Source organism: Drosophila navojoa, chromosome 2, assembly GCF_054131105.1.
Source record: "Drosophila navojoa isolate 15081-1374.11 chromosome 2, UAZ_NAV_1.0, whole genome shotgun sequence".
Lineage (NCBI taxonomy): Eukaryota > Metazoa > Arthropoda > Insecta > Diptera > Drosophilidae > Drosophila > Drosophila navojoa.
In genome coordinates, this window is record NC_142890.1 from 24,147,981 (window position 1) to 24,169,404 (window position 21,424).

The window sequence follows — 21,424 nt, forward strand, 5'->3', positions numbered from 1 at the left end:
GAATGGAAATAGAAATATATTGAGGAATCTGAAATATAGAGTTGTGCATTGATATGTTTGCTCAGATCTCATTTGCTTGCTAGATTTAAACAGGGCTCCAAGATTAACAAAATCAACTAAACGTATTTTAATTATATATATATATTTATTATATATTTTTTGTAGAGCATTCTCTGAAAACTTACAATTCAAATGCCATAAGGAAATTTAGTGGCACACCAAAATTTCTATATTAAATATATATATATATATATGCGTGCACATTCAACAGCCACACAACGGCGGGCAGCTCCAACAGAGCTTTGATTACTTTTCATGTATTGCGAAAATCATTTATTCGACAGCTCTGCGTTTGGGCAGGTGAGAGGCGAGGTCGAGCTGTGAGATGAAAACGAAATAAATAAACGAGACTCGTTGCCTACTTATGAGCGCGCATTTAATATGCAACTTTTTGGTGCACGGGGGGCAATACATATTAAAATACTGCTGACAAGTGCTGCCAGAGCAGCCAGCGCACATGTTTAACAAGCCATATTGCCTTGTATTTCATTTTTATGATGGCTTTCGTCTCGGCCCCAGCCCCAGTCAGGCAACAAAAATGTTTATTTGGCGTGTTGCAGCAACACAAATAATTGTCGTGCAGCATGTGGCATGTGCGTGTGTGTGCGTGTGCGTGTGTGTGTGAGTGCGTGGCGATGTGCTGTATTTTATTTATGATTATGTGCGCTCTGTCTTTATAGCCATGACGCGCACGTCGCACACACACACACACGCACACTCTCTCACTCTCTCACAGAGATATATCACACATTGCCGCCATGTCTTCAATTGTATGCAAATATTTCGTCAGCTGCCACTTGGTTATTAATATTAGTCGCACACACATGGCTCGGGGAGCTATTGAAAGAGAGAGAAAAAAAGAAGGAAAGTAAGGCTAAACTAATTGCAATTTGTGGCAGGCTCGCAGCCAAAACGTTTCTCACTAAAAAATGATGCGCACCCCCCACTTTCCGTGGAGAGTCGATGACAAGCTCTAGCCCCAGTCGCAGTCAAACTAAAACGGCGTCAGCTGCAAACGCAGGCAGAGTCTATATAGCGCGCCATGGATGTTTGTATGGCGATGCATTGAATTCGCTGGGCTGCACTGCGTCTAGCTGGCATGGCTCATGTCTGGGGGAGCGTAAAGTCCATTAACATGAAAGACAAACAAAAAAGGCATGGAGGAACGTCGAATTTCAAACACTTCATAAACAACATGCAAACAGAAGAGCAGCCAAAAAAAAACGGAAAAATGTGAAGCCTGAATGCAAATTGAACTGCAGTTTGTGGAAAAAACCATTCGAGGTAGCATATGCATCGAATTTATTGCTTTTCAAATGTGAAATTTACAGAAAACTCTTGAAACTCTCATTAAAGAGGCGAACACTCGACTCCATTTCAATGTATTATCTAGCCGACCTCAAGACAATTTCATTTCGACTCGTTTAAGCTGTGACTTAATCAACTAAGGCATCAAGACAAATAGTTTATTGTCCTTTTGTCTCTGTCATCAATGGGGGTGGGGAGGGGGGCAACGAGGGAGGGGGGCGAGCTGCTTGTTGGGCTCGTGCAAATAGTGAGAAAATAGACAATTATTGTGTGACAAAACTGGTCACGCCGTTAAGCCAATCAACTGTATCAACAACACGCATACGCCATGTATGCCCAGCACACGCACAACTACAACAACAATACTTTTCGTATATTTAGGGCTTACAAGGAATACAAACAATATACGTTGACCAGACGGTTGTCGGGTCAAACTGTTTTGGTCTGGTTCAACTCTTTTATGTAGCACACAATGGCAGCACACACACACACACACACACACGCACACACAGCAGCAATAAACAAATATTTAATGAAGGGAAATAATTTCTAATAAGATTTTGCCTCAATTGAAAACGTATATTAAATACGAAACAATGTAAACAGCAAAAGTGCAATATATATTCGTGGCAGTGTGTGTGTGCGTGTGTGTGTGTGTGTGTGTGCATTTCTTGCTCTCGATATCTATGTAAACATTTACATATTTGCCAAAATGAAATAGAAAACAATTCGATCCACAGCTCAGATGCGAATAGGATTACAAGCTTTTTTAATTAAAACTAACAAAGTCAGAGAAATTCCCTTTTTTTATTCAATTGTTGATTGTTAATTATTTGTATACCATGTAAAATTCATATATTTCAATTTAAAATTTAAAAGCAAAAAAATAAATAAATAAACAAAGCCACAAATAAAAAGAAACAAATATTTCGAAAACTATTTTATCTAGTTAGCATTCAAATGGACATGTCCAAGAGGCAGTTGGCAAGTAAACATTTGATATACTCTGCTCGACCGACTCGAGTGCAGCCTCAAACTTAAAGCTACACACAGACAGTATGTGTGCGTGTGTGTGTGAGTGTGTGTGTTTACTTCACACCTCAAGGGTGCTGAAATATGGCAGCAAAAACAGTGCAGCCAGCGCCCACATTTACCACTCAGTCCAGCCCCCCCCCCCCCCCCCCCCCCCCCCCCGCCGTCTGACAGACAAGCTGCGTGCAAATTTCAACAGAGCAACTGGAACGTGTTGCTGCGGGCCATTCGTGCCTGAAAAGTTTTCTAAACATAACTGCAAGATCTGAGCTGTTTTTCCTGTGCGCCGAGACCCCCAGCAGCTCCTCTCCAGTCCAGGGAACATATTGCAATTTCACTTGGCTTCACATTGTTGTTTGTGTGACTGCCTTTTTTTATCCATCTTCTTCTTCTTTTTCTTCTTATCATCATCATGACCAAGGCAGATTGCGCACGTGCTTACCAAGCCAGTGCTGTCTCAACTGCAGATACCCTTTAAAAATAAACAATGCGCAGATTAAATCCAAAAATATTGCTTAAAAAAATTGCAATAATATTGTGGCTGAAGCTGCCTCGTTTCGCATTGAGGTGGAAATATTAAAGTTAGTTTGCCAAGTCTTGGTCAACTTTCTCTCTCTCTCTCTCTCTCTCTCTCTCTCTCTCTCTCTCTGTCTCTCTCTCTCTCTCTCAGCAGCGGCCAACACCTTTCGACAAACTTTCAACAAGTTTGACTACTTTTTGTCTGCAAATATAATCAACTTACATAATTGAGAGCATTTGATTGTTGTCAACAAAATCTGTCACGTCATATAACTTTGTCCTGCATGCAAGACAATTCGTGAACGTAAGCCTCGACACATACTCCAAGAATGCGAATAATAACAACGGCAACAAAGCAACATATATCCGCTACGTGCAGAGAGTTTGTGAACAACAACAACAGCAACATCTCACAAATAGAAAAATATGCCTGTTTATTATTGTGTAAATCGACACAGCAAATATTTTGTATGACCCTGACAAATCAGTTTCGCTCTATTTATATATAATACGCATCGAAAAGCTCAGCGCACGGCGACCCGAAGGAAAAGTTGGGCGTGAGGGAGCCTCGATTGATTGCGCTCAGTGGGGCGACTGAGGGACAGAAGTCGACTCAAAAAAGAAAATAGAAGCCGTACAAATTTATAGCAATTGATTTCACTGCGAATCATCATGCCATGCAAAGCACACCTACACACACACACACACTCTCGCATACTCGCACACATGAGAGCGAAAAAAAAATCATGTGCTTTTATAGCTTTCATGGCATACGGAGCTATGTGAAGGTAGACAGAACAAAGAGCGCAAATGTCGATCGATTTCGTGAGCTTCCTGTTTCGACAACGACACGGCATTTATAAAAATCATACGCACCGTTGTACCAGCAGCACACGTCAGACGAGGACAGACGCCGGACGGGGCCACAGCACACGGCTATGTCAATATATTCTTATGGACCGTCAGCAGACGCTGCCGATGCCCGCACGCCGCACGCCGCACGCATACGTAATGTCAATTTTGACAAAAAGCTGTCGCCTGCTGCTGGCTTGTTGCTATTGTGCTGTTGCCAGAGCTCCCTCTGACTCTGGTGCGGGGAGAGCGAGTGGGGGTGGCCATAAAAACAGGACACCATTTTATTTGTCCGGAGCTGTCATTAGCACGCCTAATCCACTTGGTTGCCGTGCGGCGAGCTGTGTAAGATTGCCAAACTAAACAAATCAAAGGAAGGACCCAACAGGACATGGCCATTTTGACTTCTTGTCCGCGGCATATGAGTGATTGGCCCTAATTGAAGGTGACACAGGAAATAACTCAGCATCCGGCAGTGCTTCCAATATAAATTCCGTCACATTTTAGTGCCGTGCCCGAGATAAAACTAAGCCGCAATTAATTGAATTGCGCTTGAAGTAACTCGCAACATTAAGATCCAATTTGTATGCTAGTTTATGCCAAGTAATCAGCCGAATGCAAGTCTGAGCGGCAAGCGCAGCACATAATGCAAATCGTCTTACGAAGCATTTCAAAATTCCAAATTGAAAACGCAAATTGTGTGTGGGGAAGTTGGCCATATGATGATGAAAGCGAAACACTTGAACATATCCTGGAGGCAGGAGAAAAAGACGTTCTCTCTCTTCTAGCAGGACTAATAGAGGCAAATGAAGAGGGATCGAGCGACGCAAATCATCAAAATGGCAAAGAGAGGAGAACAGGCGCTTAAAAAGGACATGAGCTATTGAGAATTTAAGAAAGTCAAAGGCAGCTCAAGTGTTTGCCATAGTTACTCGGGCGGGCAACGTCTTGAGTGTGTCTGCCGCACACACACACACACACAAACTGCTGGATGTGGTGAGAGTTTGACAGCTCAACTTCAAATGACAATTGCCTGGGCGTGGGCGTGAGCGAGAGCGTGAGTGTGGGCGTGGGCACGTCTGTGTGCAGGTGCGTGTGGGGGCGTGCGAGCAAGGTGTTCGGCATTAAATTGGCCAATTTGAAAGTGGAGCTACTCATGGCAGACAAGGCAACAAAATAGCTAAGAGTCACGCCCAGGCCGCCAGATGCCGGCGTTTGGCTTAGATGACTCGGGTCATCCCTCATCACCGGAAAAGGTATGCCAAAGAAACAGAAAGAAGAAAAAAGCACTGCTGTCAATCAGCGGCAATGAAACAAGCCAACAAACTGCCAACTAATTGGTTGAAATGCTGAACAGAAAACTCGGCGCGGCGCCAAGGCACCAAAAAAAATAACAAAAAGTTGAAAGAAAACCAAAAATTTGCGCTGCCAAAAAGTTTTACGCTTATTACACCAGGATCGCTGCGTAGCCCGTAAAATAATGAAACAGAAAACCGAAACGAGAGAAAACAAAATACATAAAATAATGGCATCATGATTCATTAGCAGAGAGCGCCAAGTGCGAGCAGGAGTCGACTCCTGCGACTGCATCGACACCGAGAGTTGCCTTGGCTAATTTAAATTCCTTTGACGGCGCCACCAAACGGCGTCTTATTAGACATAGACGGGCCTGACAGCTCTTTAAGCGCCTGAATGATTGACATCAAAAAGGTTTCTTTGTAATTCTTTCCCAACAGCCAGCAGCAGCAGTCGCAGCAGTGAGTGAATGGAAGCCAAGAAGAGATAATTAAATAAATATAAATATGAAAATCAACTCATCTCTAGTTGATACAATTAAAGCAGCTCATAATTAACACCAATTGGCGCTGATTTGGGATCTACGGCAACAAGGGGGGCCTTCGTAGAGCCCCCAGTTCTCTGTCTGCGCAGCTAAACGAAATCGATTGCAAATGACTTCAGTCGAAATTTAGCATTGAACTGTCGCACCGACTGTTCACATTTGTTATTCATTAGATCATTATTCAAAAATTAAAACCAGATGAACATTTTCGAATTTCTCTAAAGAAAATAAACACAAATATTGATTCGAATTGCGGGAAATTCTTCGAAATGTGCAATAAATAACTGACAAATAAGTGGAAAGCTGCTTAGGAGCTGATTTGCATGTTGTCTGGGCGACAACTTGGGAAAATTATTATATATTTAGATGAATGTTATATTTAAGCAGACAGGAATCTCGGGAGGAAAAGGGAAAAGGAAAAGGCCAGGCAATATTGTATATTGTATTGAAATGTTACCTTATCCCTGACAATGCCAGCCAGACCTGTGAGCTCAGCCTCGACTACCCAACAAATCTCACTAAATGCCAAGACAAAAGTAAATGAAATTGCACTAAATCTACGGGGAATTTTCTACAGAAATATTCAACCTTTGGCACAGCTCGAGTTGGGCCCGAAATTGGGTTAGCAATCGTGCCCAGCTCGCCCCGCCTTCTGGTGGCCTCTAATCTGCAAAAGGTACGAACAGGCCTAGGCCAAAGTGATAAACCGTTTCCACTGACATCGCATATAAATCTGCGACAAAGTTGCGTCTGCCCGACACACGGACAGCTCCAAATCGTGCCGGATTTGTCACTCCAAATCGTTGAAAATCTCGTGCGTTGTTTATTCGCTCTACTCCCCGTCCAAGCGTCCCACATCCAACCTTCTGCCGTGCCCGTCCCGGCCCGCCGCCTTCAAACGAGCTCTTACTTCATCCCGTTTAGTTTAGCTCGTGAATTTTTGAGAATTCCGCTCTGGCGATAGCAAAAAAAAATAGACAGCAACAAAATAAGAAGAGCTCGTCTCTGACTGAGTCGTAAATCTTCGAGTGGCTTATCTGCAGCAAAGCTATGTGCCTTTTAATTCGCTGCAGAAAAAAATATGCAAAAATCCGGGACAGAAAATAAAGAGAAACGAAACAATGAAAATCTAGCAAATGTTAATGTTTATTTAAAATTAGGCACATGTTTAGCCTGCTCAAGCTGCGATGAGCTTCTCTTAAATGCGAATATTATTTATAGAGACAAGCGAGGCTCAAAAGATGACTGTCCAAATTAGTTTAAGGAATTGCCTACGCGAGTGCAATATCAACGAATAGTGTGGGAGGGAGAGATAGAGAGAGGGAGAGTGAGAGAGAGAGAGAGAGAGAGAGAGAGAGAGGGAGAGTGAGAGAGAGAGAGTGAATACACTTGTCTTATTGAAGATGTAACTGCTTTGCTGTTTAGTTTGATAGCAACGAATATTGAGAAGAGAACGAGAATGAGAGAAAGAGCGGAAGTGAGAGCGGGAGTGAATACACTTGTCTCAGACTCTTTTCATAAAGACGTAATTGATGTGGTGCTTAGTTTGATAATATCGAACAGTGAGGGAGAGAGAGAGACAGAAATTGAGAGAGGGAGATAAATAGAGAGATAGAGAGAGGGATAGAGAGAGAGGGAGAGAGGGTAATGAATACGTAACTGTTCGTGGTATTTAGATTTTCATTACTCCTTAGCCTTCTGAATCTAGATTTGTATATAGATTCAAACCTTAAATCAAATATATCTATTGCTGCATATGTAAAAATCTTCATAGTTATTTTAGGTATTCCCAGTGTGTTAGGCGCAGCATTCGTCTCTTAACGTATCGCTAAAATTCTAAGAGTCATCGTGCATCTACCCAGGGTCGGATTAGCCCTCAACGGGACACTAAGCAACCATCAATTTCAGGGCTCCTTTTCTAATTATATATTTGATTCACTCTCTCGAATTTTATGCACTATTTGAACGCATGTTTGCACTTATTGTATGTATTGTATATTGTATGTTCATGCCTGAAAATCTGTTTAGAATTTGGTTCACCAGCGATCAAGCGAATGAAAATAAATACTAATTTCAAACTAATTGGAAATCTCTTTACCAATGTAGGTCGCTTATTATAACATACATATATACATATATACTAATGATTCCAATATATCAAATTTACACAGAGGCCACAAATAAAATATTGACGGATTTTTAATAATGATTCTCCATGAGTTGAACTCATTAAACTAAAATAATAATAATTATTATTATGTTTATATTCATATTTATAAACAGTTTTAATTAATTTATATTACAAATAGCATAAATTGATTTTTAATTCAAACCAGCAATTAAAATAGCATATATTTACATACACATATAGTTATTATATATTTCCGAAACAAAAGCCCTAGTTATATACTTACATACATATAAAGCGCTTATCAATATTTAGCGCCGCTTTTAGTGGGTCATTTATCACAGAGCCCAGGCAGCCCAGCACAAAGCGAGCGATGTGAACAAAGCAAAGTGGATGCGCTTATATGCATATCGGGGAGTTGATAAACGAGATGCCACATAAAACATTTTGGCTTATTACCAAAACGAGGCGGACTCTCTATATATACACTCATATAAATATATATATATATTTGTATATGGCCGTAGCAGTCTGGTCGTTGGTTGGAGTTATTAAAAATTTCATTTGAGCTTGTCATTGGAAAAGATGATTAGCGAAAAGCGAAAACAACAAAATATAAAGCAAACGCAGCGCAATTTGATAAATTTGATTAGATTTTGGCGCAGTAAATAATTGTATGCAAATTTATTTAAATGCATATTTACCCGCGTAATTGCTGCAAATTTACGTTTCATTTAGCCAGGCAGGACGCGAAAAAATAAATGAAAAGGACACAGGTCACAGGACCTCACGGCCAAGCAAATGACCAAATGGCGGCAATGAAAAAGCGGCAAACAGATTATAACTCCCAGCTGACATTGTGGGCTTTATTATTTGGCCATTGAAAAATGTGACGCTGCTTGGCTCAGCGGCTCGGCGACCCAAGTGGACTTTCATTTTTCAAAGTTAACCCGCAGCATGGGCGAACCTTTTTTTTTTCTCGTGTTGGATGTTCTGTGTTTGTTTAAACATCGCCGGGATTTGCTCGCCGGCTCTCCAGCTTTTTATTGTTTACCTTTTGGTCTGTTTGCTGATTGATCCCTCGGGTGGATGGGTGGGTGGGTGGTTCAGCGGTCCGTTTCGGACCGGCGTAATTAATTTTGCTTTTTGATTAGTGCATGGCAAAAAGGCGAATCATCAAATTGTCACGTAATTATATTTGTGTTAATGATGTTTCGTGCCAGCCATGAAAAGTCAATTAATATTTGGCAAAATGAACAATCTAGATTTGACATCAAAATCAACATCAGCGACGCGCCGACGTCCGAGGACTGAGGGTCGAGGGCTAGCGGGCTCTTTAATTAAAATTTGCTAGGCCGCAGTTTTATGCATGCTGTGATTTTTAATTTCCATTGAAATTGCAGTCGTCTACCGAAATCTCTAAAATTTGATTCATATTTTTTCCATCACTTGTATTTGATTTGTTATAATTGTTGCTGTTGTGTTTCTTTTCGTGCAAAAAGTCATTCAACTCGAGTCGGGCACGCGACCTTAAAGCCTCGTCAGATGCCAACTGAGTGCTCCATTAAATTATATAAGCAATAAGTGGCTATTAGCCGCTATTTAAGCCAGAAACAGGTTTTTTATTCGCCTGGCAGCGATTCCAGTTAACCGACTGAGACGAAATTGCAACAACAACTGCGAAAGTATGGAACAGCATTGAGATGAGGTGTGAAACGGCTACTGAATTCATTCAAATTAGGAACTGAAGCCAATCGAAAGGCATTCGTGTAAATGCCTATTAAGCATTCCATTTGCATTTGGTTTGGGAATTTCAGATATTTCCGATAATTATCATTGTTGCTTAGCAATTTTAGGTTGCATTCTGCACTCATGGCGCGTTTTTAATTGCAAACTTTTGTTCGTTTGACTCGAGAACTATAACTCATGCGCCAGGCTGGAGAAGTTGAGCTCACGTTACGCATACGACATGTTGCACGGCAGTGTTTGACTTAAATGCGAGCAAGCCAGCCAACCATCTGTCTGTTGCATGTACTCACACGTACGTGCAGGAGCAGGAGCAGGAGCAGGAGCTGGGGCAGCAGTGGGAGCAGAGGCAGGAGCAGCGTGTTTGCCGTGAACAGGTGCACGCAGGTGTTGCTCACATTCAAGTCATGGCCGGAATCGTGCATACTTCGATCTGTGGAAGTGTGTACCGCCTCCTGCATCAGTATAAATTACTATTAACGGTGTGCAGAATAAATTGAATTGCATTGCATGACGACGTCAATTAAAAGCATGTAAAACCGAATTGCCAATGACGTTTTTAAAATGCAGTCCAACCGTCAACGACAGGGCAGGAAGGGGGGAGGGGTGGAGGTGTCGCTTAATGAGTCGGCAAATGGCTGATGAAAATGCCGAGGCAATATGAAAAACGTTAACTGCTAGCCTTTGAGTTGTTGTTGTTGCTGTTGTTGTTGTTGTCGCTGACATCGGAACAGGGCTCACAAAGTTACCGAAAAGTGACAGGAAACATTGATAAGAGTGGCAATAATGACTCGATTCGATTCGATTTGATTCAATTCGATTCGATGCGGACTGATTGCACTCATTCGATTTGCCTGGCTTAATGGCCAGCCATTAAGCTAGCCCTTTCAAATGATTTAATATGCAGCATTTAATAATTGTCAAAGCAAAAGTTTTTTAATCAAACTTACTCGCCGAATTTTTAATCAAATTACAACTTTTGCAGGAGGCAGGAAATAATAAAAATAGAATTGTGCACTTTTTTTTTTTTTTTTTGTTGGTTTTCGTTTGGTTCAGTGTAGCTGCGGCTGCACTTATACGTTTAAACAAAAATCCCATTAACAATTATGACCTTCCTTTCTGCCGTCAAGTAGTTAAAACTTGAAAGCAAAGCGCACTGCCATTGACTGGGGCGCAGGGCCTGGCTTCTCTTTAAGAGCGACAACAGTTTGTATGGCTGCGCTGTTAGCGATGATGCTTTGGCTTTGGCTCTGCCTTCGGCCCAGCCTCATTTCCACTTTTTACTTTTGAAGTTTTTAATTCTTTGAATCTTAATGACTTCTCGTAATAAGTTTTCATTTCTCGTAATTTCTTAGGTTAATAGAATCTTTCCAGCTTGCAGTTGCAGTTGCAGCTACAGCTACAGCTACAGCTACAGCTGCCGTGTCAAGTAACTATAAATGAGACGACAGTGGGCCGAACAACCCTCGCACTCACGCAAACTCCAATGAAATATGAAAACTATTACAAATTAATTGAAACTATTCAATTGTGGTTGTTCCAAAAACTGTCCAGCACGACTATACGAATTGCAGTTAATCAATATGCCCGAGCCATAATCGAACCCACTGTGTGGTATTGAAACTTTGTACTGGCAGCAGGAAAAGGGGCTAGGAGCGGCAAGCCATTATTACGAAGTTGACGCACAGTCAGTCAGTCAGCAGCAGGAGCAGCAGAGAGCCGCCAGGAAAAACGCAGACGACAATAATGATGACGAGGAGGCGGGGCAGGAGCAGCTCCTTCGCCTGCCCGGCATTCCTATGGCAATGCTATCCAAAGGGAAGCGCTAGAAATGCATAAAAGTCGAGTTCATAAAACGCAGCAGGACCTCAGTTGACATTTATGCGAACCGCGTGCTCTGGCTTTAACTTACAAAACGCCCAAGTAGAAGAAGAAGAGCAGGCAAGCAAAAAAAAAAAAAAAAGAAATAATAATAACTGTAAGCCGCCTCAAAAGAAGTCCAACTATGAGCCGCGTTAAGCACTCGGAACGGACAGCTAAGCCCACATCATCGTCATCCTTGGCCGCGGCTAATCATAAATTCAAAAGCGGCAAAAGTGCAGCGCAGTTACAATTAACTTATTAAACGGGCTTTGGGGCCAAAACAAAAGCCAAGCGACCAAAGGAAGTGCGCGTGCAAATTGTGGAAATGAAAGCGAAACGGGAGGCGTCAAAATGACCGACGAGCCGGGAGCTTGTGTTAGCGGAACGCGGAGCAGCGAACCGGTCCTAGTAAGTGCTGCACATGGGTCCTGCGAGTGCTCCCTATGAAACGGCTTCCCGGCTCGGCTAGTGCGCCACGTGGCGTAATTCATTTAACTGCGGCGTCTTCAAAGTGCTCCAGCTCGCTGCCAGGCAAAGCTCTGGTGGAGCATCCTTGATTGCCAGCGACATTTGCTAATTAGGAAAATTGATTTGGAATTTATGATGCGCAAAATAGCCAGAGGATGGTTGTGGACTGCCTCGCCCTCTAATTGAAAGTTAATGTTTTGCATAGTTCTTTCACTCAACGCACAGCTGTTTGCGCAATTCGAATCAAACGCGTTACGTATTGTTGCATATTACACACACACACACACATATATTGTATATATATACAGACAGTTATTTCAACACTTCCTATTCTTTGCCTTTTGCAGTTGTTGTGACATTTTGGCAACATAAAACGCAATGGCGCCAAAGATGACGCCATTCTCGCAGCTCGACAAAATGGCGACGAGGACGACGACGACGACGACGGAAATTCGCTGGCTCTGCCGATTGCTGCTGCTGGGGGCTTGCATTGGCGCCGCCATAGCTCGAGGTAAATATAACCTGATTACTTCTCAACATATTCATATATTATATAGAAATGTTATGTAAGTTCACTTACGGAATCAAAAACACAGCTTGACTGAAACTCTAATCAATTCTTGACTGAAAACATGAAAGAACCTAAACCTAAAGTGGCTTAAAAACTTAGCTGAACGAGACCTCTAATCAAATTTGATTCGAAATTCAAGAAAGGGTGCTATGAACCATATATTATTTTCCAGCCTAAAATCGCTTCAAAACTTAGCTGGACGGAAACAGATTTGATTTAAGGTACAACTGTAGATCTTTTGCTATATCTATTCAAGCACTGACCATATAAAATATGTCAGGTCTATAGTCCTGATATGATAAACTAGGCTTAACTGTAGCTCTAATCAAATTTTATTCAAAATATAAGAACAGGAGCATTTTTCATATATCTAACCAAGCACTGCCCATAGTCCTGATATGATATACCTGAATCCATATCGAGATAGACATATTTTTGTATTGTTAGGTCGAAAGGCGCATGCAAAAATGCATTTATTCGAGCTATCAAAGTGTTTCCAGCGGCATATTGTGCGAAAACTAATTATCTGTCAAAATCATATTGCCAAACAAGTGCACAATGTCCTTTGTGGCCAGAGGATATAAACGCATGCGAAATATTATTAATTAAAATGTTAAAATTGTGCGAGGAAAAAAAATGTGTTGTTGCCGTTGAATACAGTTTATAAAATGTTGCGATTGTTTTTGCCCCAATTATTATCATTTTTATGCTATACGCACGACCCCACTGAAAAGAAATTTCCCAGATCTCTGGCTGGTTTTTTGCTGCTCTATGCTCTGTATGTACGTGCTCTGTCCGTATATTAATAATCTATATCATGTCATTTGTGGAATATTGATTTTGTCAATTTAATATATGTACATAATTTTTAATTTTTATTTTTTAGTTTAAGCGCATTCCTCGACTAGTTTAAGCACTTCATAAATTTGAAATATGTGTCAACATCGCATCAATTAAAATTAAATTGAAATATGCAATAAATATGAAGCGCATTTAAGCAATTTACACAGTGAGCAACACAACAAATCGAGAAAAAAGGGACCATAAACTGAACTGCCATTGAAATATGAGTGACAAAATCACACAGGGAATGCCAGCAGGGCTTACGCGGCCGATTCAATGGCGACAAACTAAATCCTTCGTCTCGACACTCAACCGCATCAACCACAGCCAAAGCCTCAATGCAAGCTATGGCAACTAGTTGATATCCTGTACAGGATAGGCAGAACTCAATTATTGGCATTAAGCAAATATCTTCTCGGTTAAAAGCTATTAAAGCCTAGCTATAACTGCAGAAGATGAGCATTCACCCTATTAAGATAAAGCTACTTCTACTATCATTTATATATTAAATGCAATTGCGGAGGCAAATACCCTTCTCAAACACGCCCAATTGTATCGATTATGTTTTTCGATTAGAGGGTATGAAATACCAATAAAAACATTTAGCAGAAAAAAACTGAAAAAAAAACCTTTCAGAATTCGCTCATACTAACATACTGACAAATACATATCAATCGATGCTCGCCTAGCATCAAAAAAAGCAACAGTGAGGTACTTTGCAATCGGGCATAGCCGACTGCATGATACTCATGTGAGCTAACTTCTCTATAGAAAATTAGTCAATATTCCTTTATTTTTCAAAATGAAAGACATATACATATGTAGATATAATGATATATATTATAATTGTTAAAAATATATTAAGATTAGCTGAAGTATGAAGTAAACATTTCATCATATATTTATCAATGGCACAGTCGAGTTTCGGTAATTTGTAACTCGCCAAACCCAAAATCGCTAAAGATTGTGAACAAACTTTTATGCCCTTGGAAAAAAAAAACTCGTTCTCGATAATTTGGATTTCTGTTTAAGTTGAAAAAACACAACCCTCTGCCATTTCGAACTATAGGCACTTGACAGTATTTTGATTAAAATTTGCTCTCTAGAAAGATATGTTTAGATTTTAACTAAAATTATTTGGATGTCATTTCAACAAAAATCTTTAAAATCTATTAAAATGCGCGCTTATGCTTATTAATTGACTCACACCTATCATATAATTTATATACACATAGTCCCTGGCGATTTGCCACGCCCTCTTGCACATACATTGCATCCTTGCACAGTTTACTTAAAATCTAAACAACTCTAGCTTTAGTAATCTAATATACTCGCTTAATTTAATATACATATATTAAAATTGATGTATATACTCATTGCCGATTTGCCACGCCTGTACATCTTCGTTCATAGAATTCATAGAATAGCCCGTCTGCAGAAAACCAATATACTCTTATTAATTTCATGAGCTGGCATACAAAATGAATTTGCGATGCAACGAATGCGGATCACGTGATTGCCATGGATATGCCATGGGATGGCCATCTCTGCCGCTGCCGGCTGCCGGCTGCCGTTGCCTCTACCATTGCCAGTTGCTGTTCCTGGCTGACGATGGCCCGCAGCTCATGGCAATTTCATAGCCATATTGCGACAATTTTTATTAAAATTTAGAATTTTTCAATTTATTTAGCACTTCTCTCGGACGCCGTCTGTGACGGCGCTCGACTCGCCTCGACTCTCGATTTGCTGCTTGCTTTTTGATTTGTTGCAGCTGCGTGAAATTGGTCAGCAAAAAAAGAAAAAAGAAAAAAAAAACAGAAAAAGAAACGAAAAAATGGCAATGGACACCGTACGTGATTTGAATTTAGTTTGGCCCACTCAGCAAAAAGTCAACATCTCGTTGTTTGTCAGCTAAGCGAAATGCGATAGTCGGCTTAAATGCTGCCACACCCACTTGTGGGCTGGCCCATGGGAGCTCAAATTGAATTAGTCATTTCAATAATAATATAGCCAACTATCGTTGCTCCTTTGCATGTTGTGTGGTATTCAGCTGGGCAAACGTCCGCGCCCTGGCAAACGAGCCACAGCGCAGACAGACAGTTCCCTGGGGCAAACACTGAAGCAAAAGGAGCAACAACAGCAGGAGCAGCAGGAGCAGCAGCAGCAACAGCTGCAGCAATACACTGTTTTGCCTCGTGCCACTGCGCATCGCAATCAATGGAATGAAATCTGCAGTGGCACATGAAACAAGTGGGTGAAAGGCAAATTAGAAATTGCAAAAATTGTCATCGGGCCTGTGCTGTTGTTGTTGCCCTTGCCACTTTCCACTTCCCTCCTAGTGATGGCTGTCAACACGCTGATAAGTGTTGCAGCTCTCTCTAGGCAGTTGCCAGGAAATCCTTGTCTGCAGACTTTCGCCCCAGGCAGCTCAGTTCGGCGACAGCCAAATGCTAATTTTATTATGACAAATGCACAAAGTCAGTGGAAAAACTGTCTCGTTTCACGTTTCGAGTCCATTTAATAATCCTTAAGTGCCACTTAGCCCAGCCCATATGAGCTGTCATCAATCATGCGCGATCGCAGCTGGCCACAGCCACCGTCTTACACATCATTTTATTAGCATGGGGCTTGAGCGGTAATTTGTGCGCCTCAGGCAGGCGTAAATTTAACAGGGAGCATTACTTATGCGGCTGACTGTGAGCGGCTAATTGAAAATGATCGCACGCCAAAAGGCCAAGATAGACACGCAGCAGCAGCAGCAGCTGCGCTTAACTTAACTAGACATTTAGTTGGCATTACAGCAACGCCCCGAGTCCTGCTAACAATCTTGTTGGCACAACTTTGACGCCAATGCAACAAGCAAATCGTTAAGCGAACCGACTGTAAATCGAGATTGCAGCCAGTGGCCGCTGCCCCTGCTCTTCCAGCTGCCTCTGCGGCTGCGCAGCTGTCAGCTCTAATCTAAATAAGCGATTTGTCTGCGCATAACTTTTGCCTTAACCGGATCGGCTAGCCTCGCCCAGAGTGTGAGAGTGCGAGAGTGCGAGAGTGCGAGAGCTGCTAGGCAGCTGCCTGACTAAATAATAATTTGTATAATTTATTCCAGAGAACTCTGGCCAGCAGCTCTGGCATTCTGTGTTCAGGTATTTGCAGCGCGATAGCTTCGTATGGGCAGCTCTCTGGTATTCCAGCTCCGCAGCTCTCCAGTTGCATTTCAACTGATACTCCTATAAATAATTAACACGTGCATAACTTCCACTTGAGGACGCGAGTCTGAATTGCAGTTTGAGCTTGTTTTTGCCTTTGTCTTGTCTCTTTTTTATAGCAGCTGCTGAAGTTAGGTAAATTACATGGCCTTAGAGAAGACCTTAGTGCAGCGATGCATATTCTATTCCCATCTATTCCGCTCCGCTGTCCTGTGCTCTTGTGCAGTGCGCCGTCCGCCTAAGTGCTTCCGTGGCCTTAGGTCAAGCTTTTGTTTCAAATCTTGCAAAGGTGTTGCACACCTGAGGCGTGTCTGCACAATTGTTAATTTATGATGATAAACACAATGCTATTGACCTTAGCAAGCTGGTGAACTTAACAATGCACAGGACTCTGCACGCAAATATAATTGAATAATAGGCGCTGGGGCATTTTGAATATGGAATTAACAAGGCTTAAGCTGAGCCGATTATCTAAATAATAGAGACATCAGTGCTGCAGCAATAGTAAGAGCCAGTAGCTTAATCAATTTTCAATTTCGACGAAATCGAATCATTGTTAGGTATTAACTTGACCCAGTTGCCCTAGTTACGTTAATATGTTAACTGCTTATGGATGCCATGAGCCTGCTTTACGGCGATTGTTCCTCCAGGTGCGCCAGGCAGTGTTAATTATGAAGGCGCCGCCACATCGTTAGCTGCCAGAGCTCTGTCACAATGCACATCTCCAGTTACTCGGGCAGTTGCTCTAACTGTTATCAACCGTATCTCAGGCATACGGCGTAACACAATAGACGCAACCTGTGAGATCCCAGCCCCAGCTTCTCTCCCCCACGCCTCCTTCAGCCTTCACCCGTTCTTAAGATTGGTTTAGCGTTCTATGGCCTGGCTGAGAGTAGATTGGAAAGTGACTGGGCGTGGCATGGGAGTTTGTGCAGTTGCTGTACACATACACACACTAAAACATACACATATACATATATGTTCTGCATTGTATAAAATTGTTGCTGTTGCTGCTGTAATTGTTATTATTCTTGTGGTATTGTTGCAGCTTAATTGAAAATATTGTAAGTACAACTTTGCGCTAGTCAGGGTGTGTCGGTGTGTGTGTGTGTGTGTGCTTCCTATGTCTCTGTGTGCGCGTGTGTGTGTGTGTGTTTAGTAATCGCTTGCAGCGTTTCGTTGCGCCGCACTACAAATGAAATTAATTGAATCCCGTGGGCTGTACACAGACTCCCGCTGCCTTCCACACACACACACACACACCCACACACACTAGCAGTCACTCACTCACTCACACACACACACACTCACTCGCACTCACTCATTGTTGGGATTGTTACTTAATGGCGAGGTATACTCAAACATGCAAATATCTAACTTTTCACGCCCAATAACTGCCGGCTATTGACGCTGCACTGAGAAATGGGCAACTTTGCTCGAACCCAATGAAATATAACTGTATCATTGGGCATAGCCAAGTAGACTGCAGCATCTAATCAATATCTAATGCGGTTTACAAAAAAGTTGACACATTTTTGGTGCAGCAAAGTATGTAAATATGCGGAGATTGAAACTTTTTAATTAAAGCGCCTCAGTTACTTTAGTTTTCAATCAAATTAAGACTTCAATAAACGAAGAGCTATAAACTCAATTTCAAGTGAATTGCGTTTGAAAAATAAATAAAATATTTATATATGATATTTATATATAGATATATAGATTAAAAATAATTGAATAACCAAAAAACAATTGATAATTTGACCTAATATATTTTCATTTTTTTAAATATGTATTTAGTTTATTTATATTTTGCGGATTGACATAGATTTCGCTCAAACTTAAACCATATATCAAGCAATACTTATAGTAGATATAAAAATAAATGTCAATGAATGTGTTTAATACTTATTTTAACAAAAATTTGTATATTGTATTGAAAAATATTTGAAAACAAAAAAAAAACATTAATACATCATTAAAAATATTTGAAATAAATCTTTTATTATTTATTTCATATATTTTTTAATACAATTTAAAAATATTTATTAAATTATGTTTCAAACACATTTATTAACATATTTATTTATTTATTTAGATATTTATTTTTACATATTTTCTGAAAGGTTTTTTTTTTCTTTATAATATTTACTGAAATATTTATATAAAATATTTATAAACGATTTATTTTAATTTTTTTTTTTACTGATTATAAATATTTGTTTAAAATATTTTTTCAGTTTTTTACTAAAATTTTGTATCTATTTATTTATTTATTATTTATTAAAATATTTATCTTAAATATTTGCTAAAATTATGTGCTAAATTACTTCATACAAATAATTTTTAAAACACATATACATATTTATATTTTTTTAATATTTGCTAAATTATGTCTTTCTATTAATTTGCTAAAATTTTAATATAATATTTATTCAATTATTGATTTATATACGCGTCTGTTAATTTCTGCACAAGCAACAGCTTGAATAGAATATATATATATATATTGTAGATATAAAGCATAAATAATACGTTTTTATCAAAATATATGAATAATATATTTCGGAAAACATTTATTTAATGCCTGTGTTAGTTTTCGCCGCAAACAAAAATCGCTTGATTATCTATAGAAAACATAAACTTTGATGTTTATGAATCGATTCGAGTCGAAAGCTAAAGAGCCTGATTATTATTGCATAAGGAGCAGCCATGTGGCTATACATCATTAGCTGAGCTGGCAAATTGGGTTGCGAACGCAATTCATTAGATGGCCAAGAACAACTTGTTTAATACAGTGAACACGCCCAAAGGCCCAGACACAAACTGACTGCTAACATGCCATAATCCCATGCCAAGAACATAAAGTAACTGGCCATAAGCAGGTCAGGCACAACTCCAATGATAATAATGCAGCCGAAAGAGGTCAACATAAAATAAAGTAACTAAGCGCTAGACAACGCATACGTATATGTATGTGTGTATGTGTGTATGTATGTATGTATGTATGTATGTATGTATGTGGCAGCTCTGCTGGAGCTAAGAAGTCACGAACAGAGGACGCTGGCTATAAGCGATTCCTGGACTTTCGCCTTCACCTTTGCCAGCTGGGCAATTGGTTGTTGTGGGTGTGGCTAAGGCGACGATACTCTCAACTTTGTCTGAAAGCCTTTGCGCTTCCGGCTTTCATTATAATTTTGAGCCAGGCAATGTCTCGGAGCGTGCTCGTGTCCTTTTATGACTCATTTGCTCTGTTGTAGTTGCTATAGTTGTTGTAGTTGCTGTAACTGTATGTCTACAATATGCAATTAAATTAAATATTAAACTTAATTACACGAACGAACTAACGCGTCGTGCAGCACGCAGCCGTTGAGTCATCGACTCTTCGAGTCGTCGACTCGTTCCCTCATCTCAACGGGCCTGTCCAATGTGACAACGCTCAATAATGCAACATGATTGTAAGAAGTAATGAAAGTCAATTGTAACGTAGACGTCGTAGACCCGACCTATAGAGAGACAATGTCACTGGCTCCATTGGCAGTTATAGTGGGTCAGGTCGCTCGCACACAAAGATCTTTGGCATCCCAGGGCGAGGCCACGCCTCTAACCGTAATGGGAGTGTTGCTTATATTTTGCGCAGCTGCCTCCTGCTGCTTGTTAATTGAATTTAATGTAGTTTAATTGAGACGAACGTGATTCTAACTAAAAGCGCTTTATGTTTCATTTACCAGCAGCCGGGCTGGCAGGCAGCCATGAAAGTAGGGCAGGCAGGCGTTCCGTGCCATCTCAACTACTTAGTTGACATGACAAGCACTGAAGCTCTTAAGTTGTTGAAACTCAAATTAATTGCTGCCAAGTCAAATATAATTTCCATTTAAATGTGCGACAAAACGTAGTTCAATATTAAATATCTTTTATGGCAGCTGTCGGCAATTTCCTACCGAGTTTATCTCGAAAAATGAATAATGCATGCCAATGAGGATGTTGGCACAAGAGACCCGGCCGTCAGGCAGGCAACGTTGTCACACGCTGCGTATGAGTAATGTTGTCGGATTCGGATTCGGTGCACTGGTCATTGCAATGTTTTCAAGGACATTTCCAATATTAAAAGCTGTTCGAGCGCAGCGCAGCGCGAAATTCAAACGCAGCTGCCGCATCGCATACCAAAATCTATAATCGCAGCAGGGCAAGCGGAGGGCAAAGGGCTGCAAACAGCAAACGGAATCTTCAACAAGGCCAGCTGTTGGAATTAGCGTACTGTGTGCCCTTTCCATGCCAGGCTTTATGCGGAGCAACTGTCACAGCATCAGGCGCACTGTCATCTCGCCCAGAATGTCAGAAAAAAGTCAAGCTGCATAATAAATTGAATTTCTTCTGGCTCTGGTCATTTGCCGCATCTAATGCCGAGCCAAAGACACACTTCTGAGAGAACCAGAAAAAAATACAAAAACAAAACTGAGAGCCAGCTTAGGTAATCAAGTCAACAATATATACGACTAGCGGATACTCTGTGGCAGCTGCGATGCCCCAGAAGAACTCATACAGATTTCTTTGACTTGAATATAAATAAAATAAAGTATTTGGAGTACTCTTCTTTATAATTAATATTATTGTAAAATTCTATATATGCATATGTATATATGAATATTGAACGACTTCTTTTGTAGATCAAAATCTTTATGAATGGGGCATAGAGAAAGAATTTGTCCCTACCTCTTTTTTACTTTCTTTCTCTATCTCACTCCATCTCTGTTTCCCCATATCTTTCTCTCATTCACTCTTCACTCTTTGCCTCTCTTTGTCCCGCCGTAAAACTGTTGACGCCATCCTGGCCGCACACGTACGTTGCTCAACATAAAGTTAGCGACAAAATGCCACCAGACGCAAATGAAATTATACCAAGCCCAGGAGCAGCAGCAGAAGCAGGAATAGTAGTCGTAGTAGCAGATGCCATGGGAGCGACAAACTTGGACAGCAGCTCAAAATTCCAA

The 21,424-nt window shown here is 40.7% G+C and overlaps 1 protein-coding gene across 1 annotated transcript in view; it reads left to right on the forward strand.

Moving 5' to 3' along the window:
• The window catches only part of Mur89F (Mucin related 89F), a 53,766-nt gene that overhangs the window by 22,505 nt on the left and 9,837 nt on the right, over positions 1 to 21,424 (forward strand). The window contains exon 3 of the mRNA XM_089256473.1: positions 12,164 to 12,327. Within this exon, the coding sequence (XP_089112599.1) occupies positions 12,195 to 12,327 (133 nt within the window). The 5' untranslated portion in view covers positions 12,164 to 12,194. The remainder of the gene's footprint in view (positions 1 to 12,163; positions 12,328 to 21,424) is intronic.